The 19,989-nt window shown below is 35.5% G+C and overlaps 1 protein-coding gene across 1 annotated transcript; it reads left to right on the forward strand.

The window, feature by feature from the left end:
* The first annotated feature begins 6,303 nt into the window (after positions 1–6,303).
* Positions 6,304–10,248, forward strand: LOC110944409. The gene is made up of 2 exons (XM_022186072.1): positions 6,304–6,397; positions 9,737–10,248. The coding sequence occupies exons 1-2, from the start codon at positions 6,304–6,306 to the stop codon at positions 10,246–10,248; spliced, it is 606 nt and encodes a 201-aa protein (XP_022041764.1).
* The last annotated feature ends 9,741 nt before the right edge of the window (positions 10,249–19,989 follow it).

Genomic DNA, 19,989 nt, shown 5'->3' on the forward strand with positions numbered 1-19,989 from the left:
AGAACTTTTTTGTAAGAAGAAAAAAGAACAAGTTTCAACCAATAAGAATGCTTCATTTTACTTCATTTAATATTTTTATTTAATTTTAATATAAGGGTATATTGGTAAACTTACATAAATCATTAATGTGTATTCTTCCCCTTTAATAACTAGTTAAATTAAATTTGTAACTCCTTTTCAAAATATATACATTTTTCAAATTAAAAAAAAAACAACTTAATTTAAAATGTAGAATAAATTACTAGTTGTGTAGGATAAATCACGAGTTGCGTAGGATATATTTCGAGATGTGTAGGACAAATTTCGACTGTGTAGGATAAAATTCTATATTGTGTAGAGTATATTAGGAAAATTTTGATATGTGTAGGTTTTGTAGATTATATGTAGAATAATTAATAATTAGTTGACTAATTAATTAAAGAGAGAAAAATTAATGATATGAGTTATAAATTAAATAGCATATTACTAACATGCCCTTTCTTCTTTTTCTTCTCACATTAAATTTCTTCTCAAATGAACCTTCCTCTATGTATATATATATATATATATATATAGGAGAAGGATCCGTTAGGAACCACCCTTTATTGCGAGAACCAGTGTGAACACATGGCAAAATTGTAATTATGTGATATTTGTTATAAAAACACGCACCCTTTGTTTCACAACTCTGTTCAGATCCACAGTTAGGGTTTCATTCATCCTATCTGTTTCACAACTCTGTTCAGATCCACAGTTAGGGTTTCATTCATCGGATCAGAACTTTGTATACATCGACGAAGGTGGCCGACGACGTTCAAGTAACTCACCGGAGTTCACGGCGGCGACATCACAACGACAACCCACCATTTACACCCTCCACATGGCATCCTCTGATTCATCAAGTGTCGATTCTCACACATCTGATGTTCCTCCTCATACATTCTCTGATAATCCTCCTTATATCTACATGGCATCCTCTGATTCATCAAGTGTCGATTCACACATTTGATGTTTCTTCTCATACATTCTCTGATAATCCTCCTCATACATCTGATGCTGACATTGTTGGTGACATTGTTGGTCCATCTGCTGATAATACAGTTACCAGTCACAATACATCTACAAATACAGAACATCAAGAGTTGCAGTTCATTCGATTTGTGACCAAAGGTATTATATTGACTGTAAATGATGTATATACTTTGTAAATGATATTATATTAAATGATATGCACATGTGCATTATATTTACTGTAAATGATGTTGTATTAAATTATATGCACATGTGCATTATGTTGATTGTAAATGATATTGTATTAAATTATATGCACATGTGCATTATGTTGAAAATTATATTATGCCGTTGATGTATGGATTCTGAACAAGTGCCTTATGGATGACTATCCAATTATGTATAGGATGGCAGCAAACAAAGGGGCTTGTGTGGCAGACAACTACAAAAAATAGGGGAGGTGACCGTGTGGGATTGGCAATGGAAGAACAATCTGAAAACCGGGGAGGCATTGGTGGAGTTTATGTAGTTTTTGGCGTTGCTGAGAGACACCAGAATGAAGACGGGTCAATATGGGTGGGGTTGGCACTCGGAAAAATAAGTCGCCTTTCAATGTTAAAACCGTTTGAGAGTATTTGTGTGTCACAAGTGGAGACCCGTCGAGTGGCTTTGTAATGACCTGGAACGGCTGGGCTACACCTAAAGCCAATATGTTAGCATGGAAAGGCGTCGAAGGCAGGTTACCGACAAAGACGGATCTGGAAAAAAAGGGAATTCAGATCAGCAACACATTGTGCCCGGGTCGCGGATACGAGCAAGAAACTGTTGAACACATCCTCATTACGTGTTTGACTTATACGATTACTCAGTTGAATACATCATTTATCCGGTAATCACAACAAATTACATCCTTTTTTGTCCGATTGTATTGTTTTTTGTCATCCATATACAAATAAACATAATTTCACTTGTAACCCCTTTGTAATACAGATGGCATCATCTGATTCATCACATATATACCCTCCTCGTCAATCTGATAATGACATTAACAAAGTTAGGTCAACTTCAGCTTATAAAAAGACCCACTTTTTATATCCATACTATTGAATCTATGTCTACATCAGAAAATGCCGTTGTAGCCGAACACTCAATTTCCGCTGAATACTCAATTTCCGATGACAATACTTCAACATCGCTGAATACTCAATTTCCGATGACAATACTTCAACATCGACTGCTATATCACCCACAAATCTGGTCCAACAACAATTGCAATTTATACCAACAATTACAATTTATACGATAGGAGACTAAAGGTAGTATACAGAAATAGTTTTTACATGCTTGATAACTCTATGTTCCTATATCAGTGTTTATTTATCATTGTTCATTGATTGTTTTTCTAGTTTTTACATGCTTTACTACTCTATGTTATTATATCAATGTTTATTTAACATTTCCTGATTACTCTATGTTCCTGTATCATTTTTTATATAAATTGTTCATTTTTTTTTGTTTATCTGCTTGATCAATATAACGATCATGCACATGTGCATTATGTTGATAACACCCATACTCGTCATCCGTAAACTGTTAACCATCATTAACATGAACATGCACATGTGCCAACAATCCATAATCATCACAAATAAACTGTTAACCATCAGTACATAATTATGCACATGTGCATCACATTACCAACACCCCATACTCATCACCAAAAGAAATTGTTAAACATTTATACATTGTGCGTATACACACCATATACCATATACCATATTAATCACACCATATACCATATTATTCACAATCTTATATGTTTTTTCTTTTTATTTATACAGGAACACTTACGACTTCTACACCTAATGGCACACCATATTGGATACCCGATGTTGATGCTTTGATGCTGAATACATCCCTATTATAAACAGTACGATTAACAGTTAGGAGGACGTTGATTCCAATGATACTGATGAAGATGTTGATGATGATGCTAAAGACCCTGCATATATATATGAATCTGAGCAACCTCGTAGACATTCATCTAGGCGTGTAGACATTCATCCAGACGTCATAAAACATTCAACGATTCTTGATTATCCTATATAGAATGACAAACAGTTTCTAAGCATTATTCTTTTTGTTTACAATCATTTTGCACTGTTTGTATACGTATTCATAGTTTATGATTGTGATCATGATACTTTGATATCAGTTACTTATTATACATAAGTGTATGTAATTTCATTATTGATCACCTAACATATATTACCAACATGGTTACTGTTTTGAAAAATGCACATGTGTATACATGTTTACTGTTTCACCCCACATGGTAATTGTTTCCAACAATGCACATGTGCATACATGTTTAATGTTTCACTACATATTGTTATTGTTTCGACCAATGCACATGTGCATACATTGTATATACATGAATATCTTAACTACATGTAATCCGTTTTCCTTTACATATACATCATCATATGCAATGTGGTACCCCATACGTAATAGGTTTCCACATACGTAATATGATACGCTATATCAAACTTTACACATGTGCGATACCAACATTTTCTATACCAAACAACATAATACATCAAATATTAAGAAACATACCAATATACCTGAACAATCAATAGAGTTTTAACCCATCAACCACCATATAAAACATCGTATACGTCAAACTTCTTATATCAACCGTTATCGTAAAAACTACCCACATATTACAATAAAAAGACATCAAGAAAAAAAAAAGAAATTGTCTTTATAAATTGCATATCCACAAACTACCTACATAACATTCGCATTATTTCACAACCTCACACCTTCTGATCTTCTTTCCATTTCATAACTATATTCCAACATTCCTCCTGTTTCAACGCCTCTTCGTCCATCATTTTCCCTGGTAGTTTTCATCCATCAACCTATTAATCAAATACGTCCTTGTTTCAATCCATGAGCAGTTTCAAATAATTTTTTCCTGCATACATTACATATATTACATCAATTATTTCATGTATGCACATGTAAAGTAAACATATTACATATAATATGTACAATGTTTATGTTTTAAGGTAATAATACACGTGTGCATATGCCGCAATACATTCATATTAACTTAATCTGACAAAATATGCATATGTGCATAACTATGCACATGTGCATTAACATGACTGACCTTATCAACAGGTTTGTTTCAATAAAAAACTTACCCTTACCAAATCAAATATCGTAATACCACCAATCATATTTAACATTAATTAGTAACAAACTATTATGACAAACTATGCACATGTGCATAAGTTTTTTTTTAAATGTAAATGTTATTCACAGAAGCCAACCTCCAAAACAGAGGCAGCCGAACCAACAACTACAGCAAAATGAAAAACGAAAAACAACAACTCAATACAAGAACCTAAAGACCGAAAACTAGCAGTTACCTTATATCGAAACTACACCATTTTTCCCAACTCACGGACCTATTTTTGGACCGATTCTTATACCATAAAAAACCGACGGACTTAATATTACGGATAATCTCTCCAGGTTTAACTCGAGTCTTCGAGAACCTTTTATTGTCCCTGGCTAACCATATAAACCAACTTGTCATGAACATAATGCCATGTAAATCTTCTTTCACTTCTCTATCCAGATTGCAAAACTTAGAGGCAATTACGATATCTTTAGCCGAAAACAGAATACAAGGACTCACCTTGCACCACTGACTGATGTGATAATAGATAGTCGACACTATCCTGCACAAACAAAGAAGGTGTTCAACTGTTTCATTGCCATCTTCACACAGACAACATTTCACGTCTCTGCCCCAACATTTCAGATCCCGGAAGTCAGCGTGGGAATACAATTTAAAACCGCCCTGGAACAAAAAATATTTCATTTTTTGGGACCCATTTCGACTATTTCACAACGTGCCTGCTGCTGAAATCGGAGCCACTATACAAGAAATTCTTGACAGTCTTGACCAAAAAATCAGAATCATTACCTCCCAACCATCTTTGCCATCGGACAAATTGACATTATCGAGGAGCCCGATCAACTCATGCCATTCCAGTAATTCTTTGGCCGAGCTTGGGCTTCTCAACCAATTCCAAACCCCCATTAAGTTTCTATTATCCTGATTGTACTGGTCTGCCAACAGGCATCGTTTATCTTGTTCCATTCTAAATATATTTGGAAAACGAGTTTTGTGCATAATTGACCTTATTAACCTATTCTACCAAATATACACATATGCATAATTATACGCATTTTCATGTTAAACTAATATGACAAAATATGCATATGTGCACAACTATGCACATGTGCATTAACATGACTGACATTATCTACAGGTTTGCTTCAATAAAAAAACCTAACCCTTAACAAATTGAATTTCGTATTACCACCAATCATATTTAACATTAATCAGTAACAAAACTACTTACAAAAAACACATAAATACCACATTACAGATCCAAAAAACACATAAATACCACATTACAGATCGTGATATCACAACAGTCACCCCTAATCCCACAAAAATTATATACATCACACCATTTTCACTAATGCATACATGAAACTAAGATTTAAGCCTCATATTCACATATAAAAGATCTAAATCGACCATTAAGCGTCTTGTTAACATATAAACGAGCAAGTTGACAAATTCTCGCAAACTATGCACATGTGCATGGCATAACTATGCACATGTGCATCAACATAATACACATTTGCATCAACATGATTGACCTTATTAACCTAATCTGGCAAAATATACATATGTGCATAACTATGCACATGTGCATTAACACGGATGACCCACACGTTTGCTTCAATAAAAAACCCTAACCCTTACCAAATCAAATTCCGTATTACCACCAATCATATCTAACATTAATCAGTAACAAAACTACATACAAAAAGCAAATAAATACCACATTACATATAATTCTATCACAACAGTCACCCCTAATCCCTCAACAATCATATATATCACACAATTTTCACTAGTGTAGATATGAAATGATGATTTAAGCGTCGTATTAACATATAAAAATCTGAATCGATGATTAAGCGTCATGTTATCATATAAAACTGCAAAACAAAGAGTATAAACTTACAAATTTACGGAATGGTGTAGCGACGCTGAATAATCTGTCAATTGGACGTTTGTTCTTCAGATTTTTCCTAATTGTGATAGAGTCTTCGATGATTATGCTCTTATTGCCCTAATTTGAGCAGATGACGAATATATGATCGATTATTATGTTCTTATTGCCCTAGTTTCGATTACACGACGAATACACGATGAATGGTAAGATTGAGATGGCGAATTTTGGAGATTCTGGTGTGTTGGATGTGAACTGGGATGACGAAGTTTGTAGATTTGGAAGTGGCGGACGTGAACTAAATAAAAAAAATGATTTAATTGTTGTTTGAAGTCCAGTAAGAGGGGAAGTGATAGCTGATTTAATTTTTGTTATGTGTTTACAAAATTGCCCCATGTTCACATTGGTTCTCGCGGTTCTCACAATAAGGGTGGTTCTCGCATGAACCCTACCCTATATATATATATATATATATATATATATATATATATATATATATATATATAGGGGATGGATCATGAGAAAACTAATTTAAATGAGAAAACCAAAAAACTAACTAAAAAAACCTAAAAAAAACCTAAAAAAATACCAATTTTTTTTTTTTACAATTTTTTAAAGAAAAATCGCTACTTTTTATGTATGGAAAAAAATTTTCAAAAAAAAAAAAAAATTATTGTACTACACATGTGCACTAATTCGGAAAGCCTAAACAACTTAACCCACCGCCACCCACCCCCCCCCCCCCCAAAACCTAAACCCCCCCCCCCCACCCCACCCCCAAAAACCTAAATTCACCCTCCCACCAAAAGCCTAACCCCCCCCACCCCCCAAAAACCTAAACCCCCCACCCCCACCCCCCAAAAACCTAAAACTAAACCCTAAACATAAACCCGAAAAAAAACCTAAACCCCCCACCCCACCCCCCCCCCCAAAAAAAAAAAACCTAAACCCCCTCCCCCCACCCCCCAAAAACCTAAACCCCCCCCCCCCTCCCCTCCCCCCCCCCCAAAAAAAAAAAAAAAAACCTAAAACTAAACCCTAAACATAAACCCGAAAAAAACCTAAAGCCCCCACCCCGCCCCACCCTCCAAAAAACCTAAACCCCCCTCCCCCCACACCCAAAAACCTAATCCTAATCCTAAACCTCCAAAAAAACTAACCCTAAAAGCTAAACTAGACTCAAAAAGCTAATTTTAAGCATGTAATGCAATTGTAGTACATGTTATATTGCACATGTGCACTACTATAATAATAGTGTTGAAAACAAGACGACACCATAAATCTTTTTTTATGTCATAAAAAATATGCTCGAATATACTTCAATGAAAGATAAGAAAATTTGTGATCTTATGGTGTCATCTTTGTTTTAAAATGATAACGTATGGAGAAATGGGAAATGTTTGAAAAGTTATATTTTTTTTCCAATTTTACCCCTCCTTCATTAAAAGTCTCCCTCCCCCTCCTTTTTAGTGGATTTTAGTTAGTTTTCTAGTTTTCTCATTTATATTTAGTTTTCTCATGATCCTCTCCCTATATATATATATATATAGTCCGGGTCTAACTAGAGAACAATGTTATATTATGTGAACAGATGGGATAACTTGAATATAATGTTTGGCTCATTGGGTGACAACCAAGTTTTATTAGCTATTAAGACAGTTGAAATGTCGGGTGTCTCTGGCTCTCCCTCGTGAAGTCTGATTACATAGTAGATTGGTAATGGGGAGGTTCCAAAATGACTAGTGGTTGGGTGAGGGGAGGGTTCCAAAATGACTAGTGGTTGGGTGACATCGATGGCCAGTGGCGGATTCAGGAATTTTTTCTTATGGGTTCACTTTTTTTGTGGTCAAACTTTCACAACCATACCATAGAATTTTCGGGTCGGTCAGGTTGGGTCGGGTCAATTTCATACTTTTACAAGCATTGATTTCGGATTCACAATCAGACATCACGAGCTCTCAACTTACAATAAGCAAATGGCCAACACATTTTCGGTTTCAGATTGTTAATTGACATGATATATGGAACAAATCTACACATTTTACTCGTACATAGAGACATCACAAATCATAAGCTCCAATTTCAAAAATATGAATAGATATGAACAAATGAAACAATATAAGCAACTAAAAAGCTCAATTGGCATAGCGATTCAATCTCATAATGTTAACTTGTTAAGCATTAATTCTAGATTCACCAACATAAGTCACAAGCTCTTGGCTTAGATTAAGCAAATAATCAACACATTTTCAATTTCAAACTGTTAATTGACATGAAATATGCAAAAAGATAAAGTAGGGTCTGAGGAGACATACAATTAATTTTGAGATAAATTAAAGTAGCAAGTGAAGAATACTAATATCATTCATTTGTTGAGCTCATACAGAAACTAACAGTCATGCAAATGAAGACTAATGTGAATTAATTTTAGCAACGAACGATCAATAACATTGGGGGAGGATGCTAACATTACCGATGATATTTCGAATATCTGAACAAAATTTGCAGGAGCAGCCTACCACCAGCAGCCAAATTATAATTGCTGCTTGTGCGATGACTGAAGCAAAACTTGGGCGACAGTGGTGAAAGATTGTGGAGGTAGAAAGATGAGTATCCAACGGAAAGAACGACTGCCATTAACGAAGCTCAGGTTGATTGCCAGACAGCAGCAAAAGTGCAAAACTAACCTAAATACCAAACAGATTCAAACAGATTGCCTTTGAAAAAAAACTTGAAATATTCAATTAATCGTATAAAACAAAAACTAACCTTAATCGCTGGAGGTGGAGCAGCCGGAGGCGGAGCAGCCGGAGGCCGGAGCAGCGGCAGCCTGCTGATGTTGCAGACTTGCAGTTGTCTGAACTCGTTGCAGGGGCGATGTTTGAACTCTGTTTGTGTGCGGCGTATGTTGTAGGATATAACCCTAAATGGGTTTTAATGTTTTGTTACTTTAAAGATAAAAAATTAAAAGAGAAATAAAAAAAAACGGACATAAAAAGAAGTTACGGGACTCGAACTCGGGTGGATTAGGAAGAAAAGCGGGAACTTAACCAGTGGAACCAAGGCCTTTTATGTTTATGGGTTCCTTTTATAATATACTTATGGGTTCCTTTTCAGCTTCTTATATATATTTACACTAAAAATTAAAAACCGACTGGGTTCCCGGAAACCCGTACTTTGTACATAAGTCCGCCCCTGTCGATGGCAATGTTCCAATAAAGAATCGTCCAAAAATTACAAGTAGAGGTTTATAGCATTATATATATCCATAGTATGTATAATTAGATTATTTTTTTCCTTATTAGAAATGCTAAATCACTTTTATGTTGACATATGACGGAAGTTGCTAATTGGGTAACATAGTTAAGTTAACTACCTTAAATGATACGTTTTTGAACCTTAATTTGGCCCTATTTCATGAGAGAAAAGTCGTTGTTATGTGGGGTGGGAATTGCTTATATCTATGATGAGTTATTTAAAGAAAATTTGGTTTGCATAATCGGTACAAAGAATCAACTTAACATAGAGATCGATAAATATGCAAAAGTCCAAGATAAAACTTGGTTGAGTACAAGAGTTCTGTGTAAAAAATGTAAAACTTACTTTAAGTCAGAATTTAGATCTAAATGCAGAACCAAGCAATTTTTACTGGAATAATTGGGCGACTGGAAAAAGTGTAGCTTTTGTATGGAGAGCGATAGATGAAAAGATCCCATCAGCAGTGGCTTTAAGGAACAGAGGTATGAATATACAAGATGTTAGGTGCAAGATATGCGGCGTTGAAGACGAAACTGCCGGACATCTATTACTAAGATGCAATCTAGCCAAGAGAATTTGGGATGCGGTATCGACGTGGACAAGATTTCCGATGTACAACACGGCTGCCAGTGTATCGGAACTACTGCAGTTGATTTCGGAAAGCAATAGGAGCCGATCAGTTAGAAAACTACTTCATGCGATAGCCATTCAATCTATGTGGATCATGTGGAAGAATAGAAATGAAAGGGTATTCACAGGAAGACAAAGGGCGAGCCAGTTGATTGTTGAAGACATCAAAGATACAACTTTTCAAGGGGTAAAGTCCCGATCGAAGTTCAACACAATGACAAAACAAGAATGGTGGGATTTTAATTTTAACTCGTAATAGAGTTATGTTTCTGTTTTTCGATTTTTTCTCCTTCGCTTGTTGTTTTTTTTGTTTTCTGTTCAGCTGCTGGCTGAGTTGTTTTTGTACTCGGTTTTCGGTTTCCTATGAATGAAAGTTTCGTTTGCTATTCAAAAAAAAAAGAGTACTTGAGTGTTAGGCTAGAATAATTTTCTCATTGGTGTTACACTAAGTCATAAAAAGGTTCAAATGTTCATGATGACTTTTAGTATTATGGTTTCAATGTTTGATATTATTAAGTTTTGAATTTTGACATGTTAATACAAAGTCTATAAACTAAAATTCTGTTGTAACACGTGTATGACATTTGAAGTTATCATAAAAATGATTTAATTCGGTTTACTACGGTCTTCCAAAGAACATAGCAAAGGTGAATTACGTAAATTGTAAACAAGTTAGCTTAATTTGACTACGAAAGAGGATTTAGTCTACCATTATCAAGGATTTGTAGTAATGGTGTACTTCCTTTAGTGGTTGACGGTTCGACTCCAGAGTAAACATTAGTCTAGATTTAATTTAACATCAGGTTTAGAGCAAGTATGAGTTAACCAGGATTATTTTACCTCGATTACTTAATATTTCATTTGATTAACGGGAATAAAAGTGTAACAAAAAGCCAAAGCCATTCACAATTATCTCTAATACCTAATTTCTTATGTGTTTCAATAAAAGATCACATACGTCATACGTGGTAGTTGCTAACGAATACCTCTAAATAATACATACAAGAAAATGTTACATATTTAAAACCAATAAAAATCAATCAATCATACCCAGTAAAATCCCATAAATAGCAAAGCTATTTGTAGGGTCTGGGGAGGGTGGGATGTAGGCACACCTTACCTCTACCCCTAGGGATAGAGAGGCTGCTTCCAGAGAGACCATCGGCTCCAAAACACCCAGGAAAGAAATAAATAGAGCGTGAGGTGTGTGTGTGGTGTATGAAGCTACCAATGTAGTATGAGTTGTGAAATAGTGCATGGTAGAACAGAACAAATATGACAACACAAAACAGCCTATACACATAGTTACATATCTACGACCACACACTACACCTAGAAACACAACTGTACAAAACATCCTATACACATAGTTACTTATGTACGCCCATACACTACACCTAAAAACACAATTGTACCCTCTCCTAGAAATCTTTAACCTTAATCCTACGTCTCCACGAGCTCCTATCATGGACCATGTTCTCAGAGAGGTGCAATTTTTGCAAATCCTGCCTAATCCGCTCATCCCAAGTAATTTTGGGTCTGCCTCTACTCCTCCTCCCCTCCACCTCGAGGGTTTCAACCACTCTAACTGGTTCTATCGTCTGCCTCCTCTTCACATGCCCAACCATCTCAATCTTCCCTCCTTTATCTTATCTGATATACTAGCTACTTCTAACATTTCCCTAAAAACATCATTTCTTATCCGGTCTAACCTTGTGTGGCCACACATCCATCTTAGCATTCTCATCTCTGCTACCTCCATCTTGCGTGCCTGTACTTCCTTAATGGCCCAACATTCAGTTCCATATAACATAGCAGGTCTAATTGCAACCCCTATAAAATTTCCCTTTCAATTTTGTTGGGAACCTCCTATCGCACAATACCCCAGTGGCAGCTCTCCACCTACACCATCCGACCTGGATGCGGTGGGCAACGTCACTATCTATCTCCCCATCCCTCTGGACAAACGATCCTAGATACTTGAACTTAGTCACCTGCGGGACCGCTTGACTGTCAATGGTGATCTGAATGTCCTCATCGTTGTCTACTCCACTAAAGTCGCAATACAAGTACTCAGTCTTAGATCGACTAATCTTTAAACCTCTTCCCTCTAAAGCTGCTCGCCACTCTTCTAACCTCGCATTCAGGCTTTGTTTACTATCAGCAACTAACACGATATCATCTGCAAAAAGTAGGCACCACGGAAGAGCCCTCTGAATTAACTTTGTCAACTCATCTAGGATAACTGCAAATAGAAAAGGGCTCAAAGCGGACCCTTGGTGGAGTCCTACCTCCACAGGGAAAGAATCAGTATCCCCTACAGGTGCTCGGACACTAGTCTCAGTCCTAACATACATATCCCTAATTAAGTCTATATACTTCCCAGAAACCCCTCTACTCTCCAAACTGTCCCAAATCAGTCTACGTGACACACTGTCATAGGTCTTTTCAAGATCAATGAACACCATGTGTAGGTCCCGTTCTTCTCCCTATACTTCTCCATCAGTCTCCTTAGAATATGTATTGCTTCCGTAGTCGATCGCCCTGGCATAAAACCAAATTGGTTTACCGTGACTTGGGTTTCTCTTCGGATTCTCGTCTCAATTATTCTCTCCCATAATTTCATAGTGTGACCTAGCAACTTAATCCCTCTATAATTCCCACAACATTGGGCGTCCCCTTTGTTCTTATACACAGGTACTACTACACTATTCCTCCATTGATCTAGCATTTTCCCAGATTTGAAAATAAGATTGAATAAAATAGTTAGCCAATGTACTCCTTCTTCTCCCAAGCATTTCCATACCTCAATCGGTATGTTATCTGGCCCAACTGCCTTAGCCCTTCCCATCTTTCTAAGGTTTGTTCTCACCTCCTCTCGTGTGATACGTCGACAGTAGCCGTTATTCCGTAGCCGCCTTTGCGTAGGTGAATCATCATTTTCTTCAATTTCTTGTTGGTAATCCCTCCTGTCATTGAAAAGATTGTAGAAGTACACTTGCCATCTCATCTTAATGTCGTGTTCTTTGACCAACACGCATCCGTCCTCTCCCTTTAAAAACTTCATTGCTCCTAAGTCTTGCCTTCTACGCTCTCTAGCTTTTGCAATCTTGAACATGTCATGCTCCCCCTCCTTTGTTTCCAGTCGATCATACATCTGCTTGTAAGCTGCGTTCTTCGCCTCTGACACTGCCTTCTTCGCCTCTCTCTTAGCCTCTTTATATCTATCCCTTAAAATCGCTTGCTCCTCCTCGACTGTACACCTCAAAAGATCCCTAAAGCACCCTTGTTTAATCCTTATTTTGGTATGCACATCCTCATTCCACCACCATGACTCCTTATGGCCACACCTCTTTCTTTTGACAACCCCTAGCGTTTCCTTCGCCACATTAGTAATGGTGTTTGCCATGTCCTTCCACATTTGGTTTGCGTCCCCATCTACTCTAGGCGATGTCATTGAGAGTACCTTATCTCTAAACACTTCGATTTTGTCGCCCTTTAGCATACCCCATCTAACCCTAGATCGCATTACCCTCTCTCCCTTGGTCGCATTACCAAATAAAAAAAATAATAAATACTGAGTTTTTTGGATCGTGGAGTAAGACATGATTTCATGTAGGAATGTAAGATGCAAGCTTTCCAAATTCCAAGTCAACCTAGGAGGCTCAACCCTTTTAAAATATACTATAGGAGGAAGACGTGGCACCTAAATGGTTTTCTAATGTGTTGAGCTTGTCGTCACTTTTGAAAATTATCATAAAATAAATAAAACTTTTACATGACTTCACACGCACACATATATTTATTTATTTAGAGTAAACTGTCATTTTGGTTCATGTGGTTTGGATATTTTTGTCATTTTATTTTAAATCTCAAACTTTTTAAATCTGACTCTTTATGGTTTCACTTTTATTGGCATTTTAGTCCAAAATTCAAAATCCTCCTTTATTAACTGTTACAATCTGCCTATTTTATCTTTTTGTTTAGGGGCATTTTTGTCCAACTGATTTTAATTTAACATTTCTGTCAAACTGATTTTAATTTTAATTTAAAATGCCCTGAACAAAAAGACAAAATAGGCAGGTTGCAACAGTCAAAAAATAGGGGTTTTGAATTTTGAACTAAAATGGCAATAAAAGTGAAACTACAGGGATCCAAATTTAAAAAGTTTGAGATTTGGACTAAAATGACAAAAGTGCCACAACCACAGGGACCAAAATGGCAGTTTACTCATTTATTTATTTATTATTAGTATTCATAACGATCTAGTATTTTTGCCTGTCACGCGTTGTGGCGGCATACGACGGGTAGTAAGACACAGAGTGCAAAATACAATGCGTAAGATACAATGCGCTACACACAATTCGTAAAGGATAATTACAAAAATGTAGAACACTATGGTAGACACAAAGTGTAAAACACAATGCCTAAGACATAATACGCTACACAACATTCTTAAACACAATGCATTGGCATTTGCAAAAGTAAAAGTTGTACTCTAGGGGTTATAATTGCAATTTTTTAAAGTTGAGACGGTGTAAAAGTGGAGTAATTGTGTAAGGAAAAAATGCAGTCTAAAACTTGACAGAATGTAAAAGTAGTAGGGTAAAAATGCAAGGTATAAAAGTAGAGAGATGGTGACAAAAATATGTAAAAGCTGAGAAGGTGATGGTGGAAATGCAAAAGTAGAGGTGTCGTAGTGAAAATGTGTTAAAGTTGAGAGGATTGTAGTGGAAAAGTAAAGTAAAAAGGCTATGGAGACAATTTGTAAACCATGAGGATGTAGTAGTGAAAAAGTAAAGTAGAGGGGTTAAAAGATGAGGGTGTGTTGGTGGAAAGTCCACCGACTTTCTCTTTTAAATTACAGTATAATATAATATAATACCTTATTACATAATAACCAGACCATAATGATCAAAGACGCGTAGCAAAGCGTGCAAAAATTCCACTGGTGGTGAATAAAAGAGCATGAGGTGGACGCCGGATTTCGGTAAAGCAGAAAAAGGAAAAAAACAAAAGAACCATGAAAATGAAAATATATGTGATAACTAAAAAGTAAATAAAAGTATAGATGAATGATGAATTAATAGATATATATGAATTATATGAGTTAAATCTTTTTATTCCTATCACCCAACGGTCCAATACTTTACCTATCTAATTAAACCTTTGTATGTTTGCTTGTTGGCGTCTACAGCTCTTCTAATATGTTGAGACACTTGATGGTTGTTACAATAGTGTTTGGTATGGTATGTAGGAATAAAAAGCAGAATGAAATGGACTATTACAAGGGAATGAAAATAAATGTGTTTCGTTAGTTAAGGTAATGGAATCACTCATTCCATAAGTCATTTTATTCTCTCAAATTTATTCCATCCATCACTCTTTTTTTTTTCATTTCATTTCCTCTCCCACCCTTCATCACCAACACCACCCACCACCACTCGTCACCACCGCCACCGCCCGCCGCCACTGCCACCACAGCCGATCAACAGCACCACCACCACCACTGATCACCACCAACTACCGTCGCTGCCATCGACTACTGGCGACCACCGCCACCCACCATCATCGCCGCCACCCATCGGCGCCACCGTTGTCCACCGCCACCGCCACCTCAACCACCACCGCCACCAGCACCCACCGCCGTCACCACCTTCCGCCAACGACCACCGACGCCACCGCCATCAGCACTGACCACCGCTACCCCCACCAACCGTAGTCACTGCCACCAATCATCACAGATTTTATTCCTTCGTTTTCTCCAGCCTACTAAACAACACAAGGTAATGATTCATTACATTCCCACATGGTAACTAAACAAGACTATGGAATGGTAATTATCCATTGTATTCCTTTGTTTATTCCATTCACTCGTCCATTCCATTCCATCATTCATTCCATTACCTCATACCAAACAGAAACATTATTTACCGTTTGACATTTTAATGTTTTGGATAAGTTAAGGACACCAAAGTTATCAAGCTCCAGATGATTTGGTGACATTTGAAAGTATCGTGCTTCGACTAGGATGGTGTCATCCTAAGATGTCAAGACTCTAATTTACTGGATGGCGTCCGGAGTTATCATAATCTAGATGTCCTAAAATATTGTACTATGATTATGTTAGTAGTCTAAGCGGTGTGTTACCCCAACAGTTTTAGTTTATTTGGGTTTGAGTTAATTACTGTTTTCGTCCCTGTGGTTTGTCAAAAATCACTATTTCAGTCCATTAGTTTAAAAATTGCGATTTCAGTCCCTGTGGTTTCACTTCCGTAACCATTTCAGTCCCTGTGGTTTCACTTTCGTAACCATTTCAATCCATTATTCTGTTAAGTACAGGGACTGATATGGTTATGAGATGGACTGAAATGGTTACAAAAGTGAAACCACGGGGACTGAAATCGCAATTTTTAAACTAATGGACTGAAATAGTGATTTTTGACAAACCACAGGGACGAAAACAGTAATTAACTCTTTGAGGTTATTTGACAACGTCTGGAGATGTCATACTCTGGACGTCCGAAGTTGTTGTACTTCGAGCCTGGAAGTTCTTAGACCATACGGTGTGAGGGGACTTGAAAATGGGGCGTTATGCGATACGTGGACGATAAGTAAGCACGCGTAAGGTGCAAAAACGGCAGTTGTGGGACGAGGCGTGGAAGAACGCTGTTATTCAACACCGGGCACACACTTTTATACTTAAAAATTAGATAAAATCTATTAAATTTAAATGAAAAACATTGATATTAATTGCATCCAATCACATGCGGCCACTTCCTCTCCCACTATGCCCTCCACGCCGGTGGAATTCTTGCTGCCCCTTAAACAACGCTGGCCTCCACGCCGTATTCGGGATGGTGTGCCCAGCGTGGAATGGCTTTCACGCCACTTTTCTACACCCACACCATATGGTCTTACCCCACAAAATATAATCTTTTGGTTTGTTTTAAACTAAGAAAAAGTTATCTATTTCTAATTTTTTCCATCAATTATAAGTTGCAAGTTCAGTGACTTTTTATCATTTGCTTTGCCTTTTCGGTATGGTAATTGTTTTATTATGATTTTGCTAATTGTTTTTCTTGTCAATACTAACTTTTTTAATTAAAAATTAATATATTTTTCTAATAAAGGGACTTTTCAAATTTGGTACAAGTTCGGCTACGACTCTTCAATTGTATAAAAAGAGATAACTAGTTTGGTAGAAACTCTTTCCGATCATACTTCACTTTGTATGTATGTGGTTGAATATTATAAAGATTTTTTATGATATGGTGAGCAAACAATTAACTTTATGCATGTATAAAAAACACCTACACTTCATACTTATATTGTTGGCACTTATAAACTTCTAAAAATAATTACCATATGTACTTGCTAAAGAAAATCACTAAGCCAAAAATATTGAAGGAGAAACCATAATAAACATTAAAGAAAATCACTTAGTGATTTTAGTGTTCTTAAGTAGTTTGGATAATTAGGAATTACTTGAAAACTAAAGGAAAAAATTATAATATACATTAATACGGTGTAGGAGGTGTGGAAGTACATTCTCATTTAATACTATCATGATTTCGAGAACAATCCTCCTTATCAGCTCTAATGCTTTTAAGCAATTCTTTCTGTTTTTGATATGGTTGCGATTATGAATGCTGATATGGTTGTGGTTATGAATACAAGTTAGCATAATAATCTGTGGAATACCCCGATGAATGTGGACAACGAATGGTGAAATGGGGTCCTCCATAAATCTCGCACATAATAAAAAACTGTACAAAGAACAAAAAGTAAAAATATATACAAAATACTAGACACACTACTACTAGTCACAAACTCTAAGACTCAAATTACATATAAGACCAATTAAACAAGTAAGATCAGTCAAAGCTAATAACGCAATCACCTAAGTGTCCCCGGCAACGGCGCCAAAAAACTTGATGTGAAAAATCTACATCTATACTATATATAATAAAAGAAACCAATGAGAGGACACATGTCATTCATTGAAGTCATCTATTTTTTATAGATAATTAATATTAATTAAAAGATAATTATAAAATTCGTTGAAGCCATCTATTTTTATAGATAACTAATATCAATTAAAAGATAATTATAAAATTCATTGGAGCCATCTATTTTTTATAGATAATTAATATCAATTAAAAGATAATTATAAAATTAAATTTAATATAAATTTAAACAAATGGTATAGGAGATAAACTAATATTTTAAAATATTTGTCATATTTCAAAATTATTTATCCTGAAATTAACAAAAGATGTACGCTAAATATAAATTAATATAAATATAAATATAATGTAAATGATTTATTTATTGTATTAAACTAAAGTAGTTAAGGGTAGAACCAACTTCAAAAATGTTGGTAAGGGGTAAACAAAAATATTAATCAATGTTTATTGGTTCTATACTTTTATTTTCGTGTTCAACTCTTAACTCAAATGCGGTAATCACCATGTTTACGTGACATTTATAATAACCATCACCGTAATCACCCCATCCATCGTATATCGAGTATAACCGTTAGTTTTTTTAAGATATAAATTTTTATTAGATTCATTCAACTCGTTTAATAAAACGAGGTTTTTTAAAGATATAACATTTTTATTTTTTACTATACAAAATTACATTTATGCAACTCATGCAATACACGGAGTTTTTAAAAATATAACTTTTTTTTAATATGTAGTATATAAAATTAGATTTATTCAATCAATATAATACATAGGGTTTATAAAGATATAACTTTTTATTGTTTGGTATATAAATTTACATGTGCTCAACCCGTATAACATATGAGGCTCTTAAAAATGTAACGTTTTTCATTATTTAAAATATAAAAGTAAATTTACTCAACCCGTACAATACACGAGGTTCTTAAAAATACAACATTTTTAATTATTTAATATATAAAATTACATTTATTCAAGCCATGTAATAAACGAGATTTTAAATATATATTGTTTTATTATTTGATATATAAAATTACATTTATTCAACCTGTGTAATAAACGAGATTTTTAAAGATATATATATATATATATTTATATTATTTGGTATATAAAATTACATTTATTCAACCCGTGTAATACACGGGGTTCTAACCTAGTATGGTCTATAAAATTAACCTAACCTAAACACACTAGTTAAACCTAGACTCTTCCTAATGCTAGACCACAAGATAGGCAAGTGTACCTATCGAGAGTAGTAAGGCCTAATGAAGTTCGGATATCGAATACACGAGACATTTGCGACGCTAAACTAGACTCTGACTCAACTGATTACTTAACTGGTTGTGATTGATTTGAGGGTTTTAAATTAATTAATTAACTAATATCCTAAATTAAACTAAGGCGAACTAGACAACCAAATGACTGAGAACACGAGTTTTAATCAATTTGAAGCAAAAACCACCTAAGCAATGAATCCCTTGGAGTAGGTATTGACCTGTGACTTTGACAATTGACTAACCCCCCGTTAAGGATGATTAAATCCTATAGTAACTATTCAGCTCAGAGCAGGAACCCTACCCTTCAGTTCCTATAAATGTAACTATGATGAACAATCAGATAGTGAATGAAGTGCTAGATGAACCGACTCGACCTATCGATACCGAATTCCACAACTGTGAGATAAAAAACAGTAATAGTCAGTATTGAGTATCATCGGTGAACAAGATTAAATAAAGAGAAACAAAAAATAATGACTAACAACATGTCGGATCTTCAATTCTTCGAACTCTAGCTTCATTCTTGAATCAATCCTCCTCCAACTCCAAGATTCGTCCTAAAGTCCACTGGATACATATGGAACGGTTCTGGATTGTCCTCTGTATGGTGAACTATGTGTGAATTAGGGTGTAATACGTATCTAAATTGTAACACCTCGCAAAATCATGACCAATAAAGTGAAGGCACGTGTCATAAAACCTAAACATGTAATAAGTTGACTTTGAAGGACTAAAGTCGACAAATATTGA

This window comes from Helianthus annuus, chromosome 6, assembly GCF_002127325.2.
Source record: "Helianthus annuus cultivar XRQ/B chromosome 6, HanXRQr2.0-SUNRISE, whole genome shotgun sequence".
In the NCBI taxonomy this organism is placed as follows: domain Eukaryota; kingdom Viridiplantae; phylum Streptophyta; class Magnoliopsida; order Asterales; family Asteraceae; genus Helianthus; species Helianthus annuus.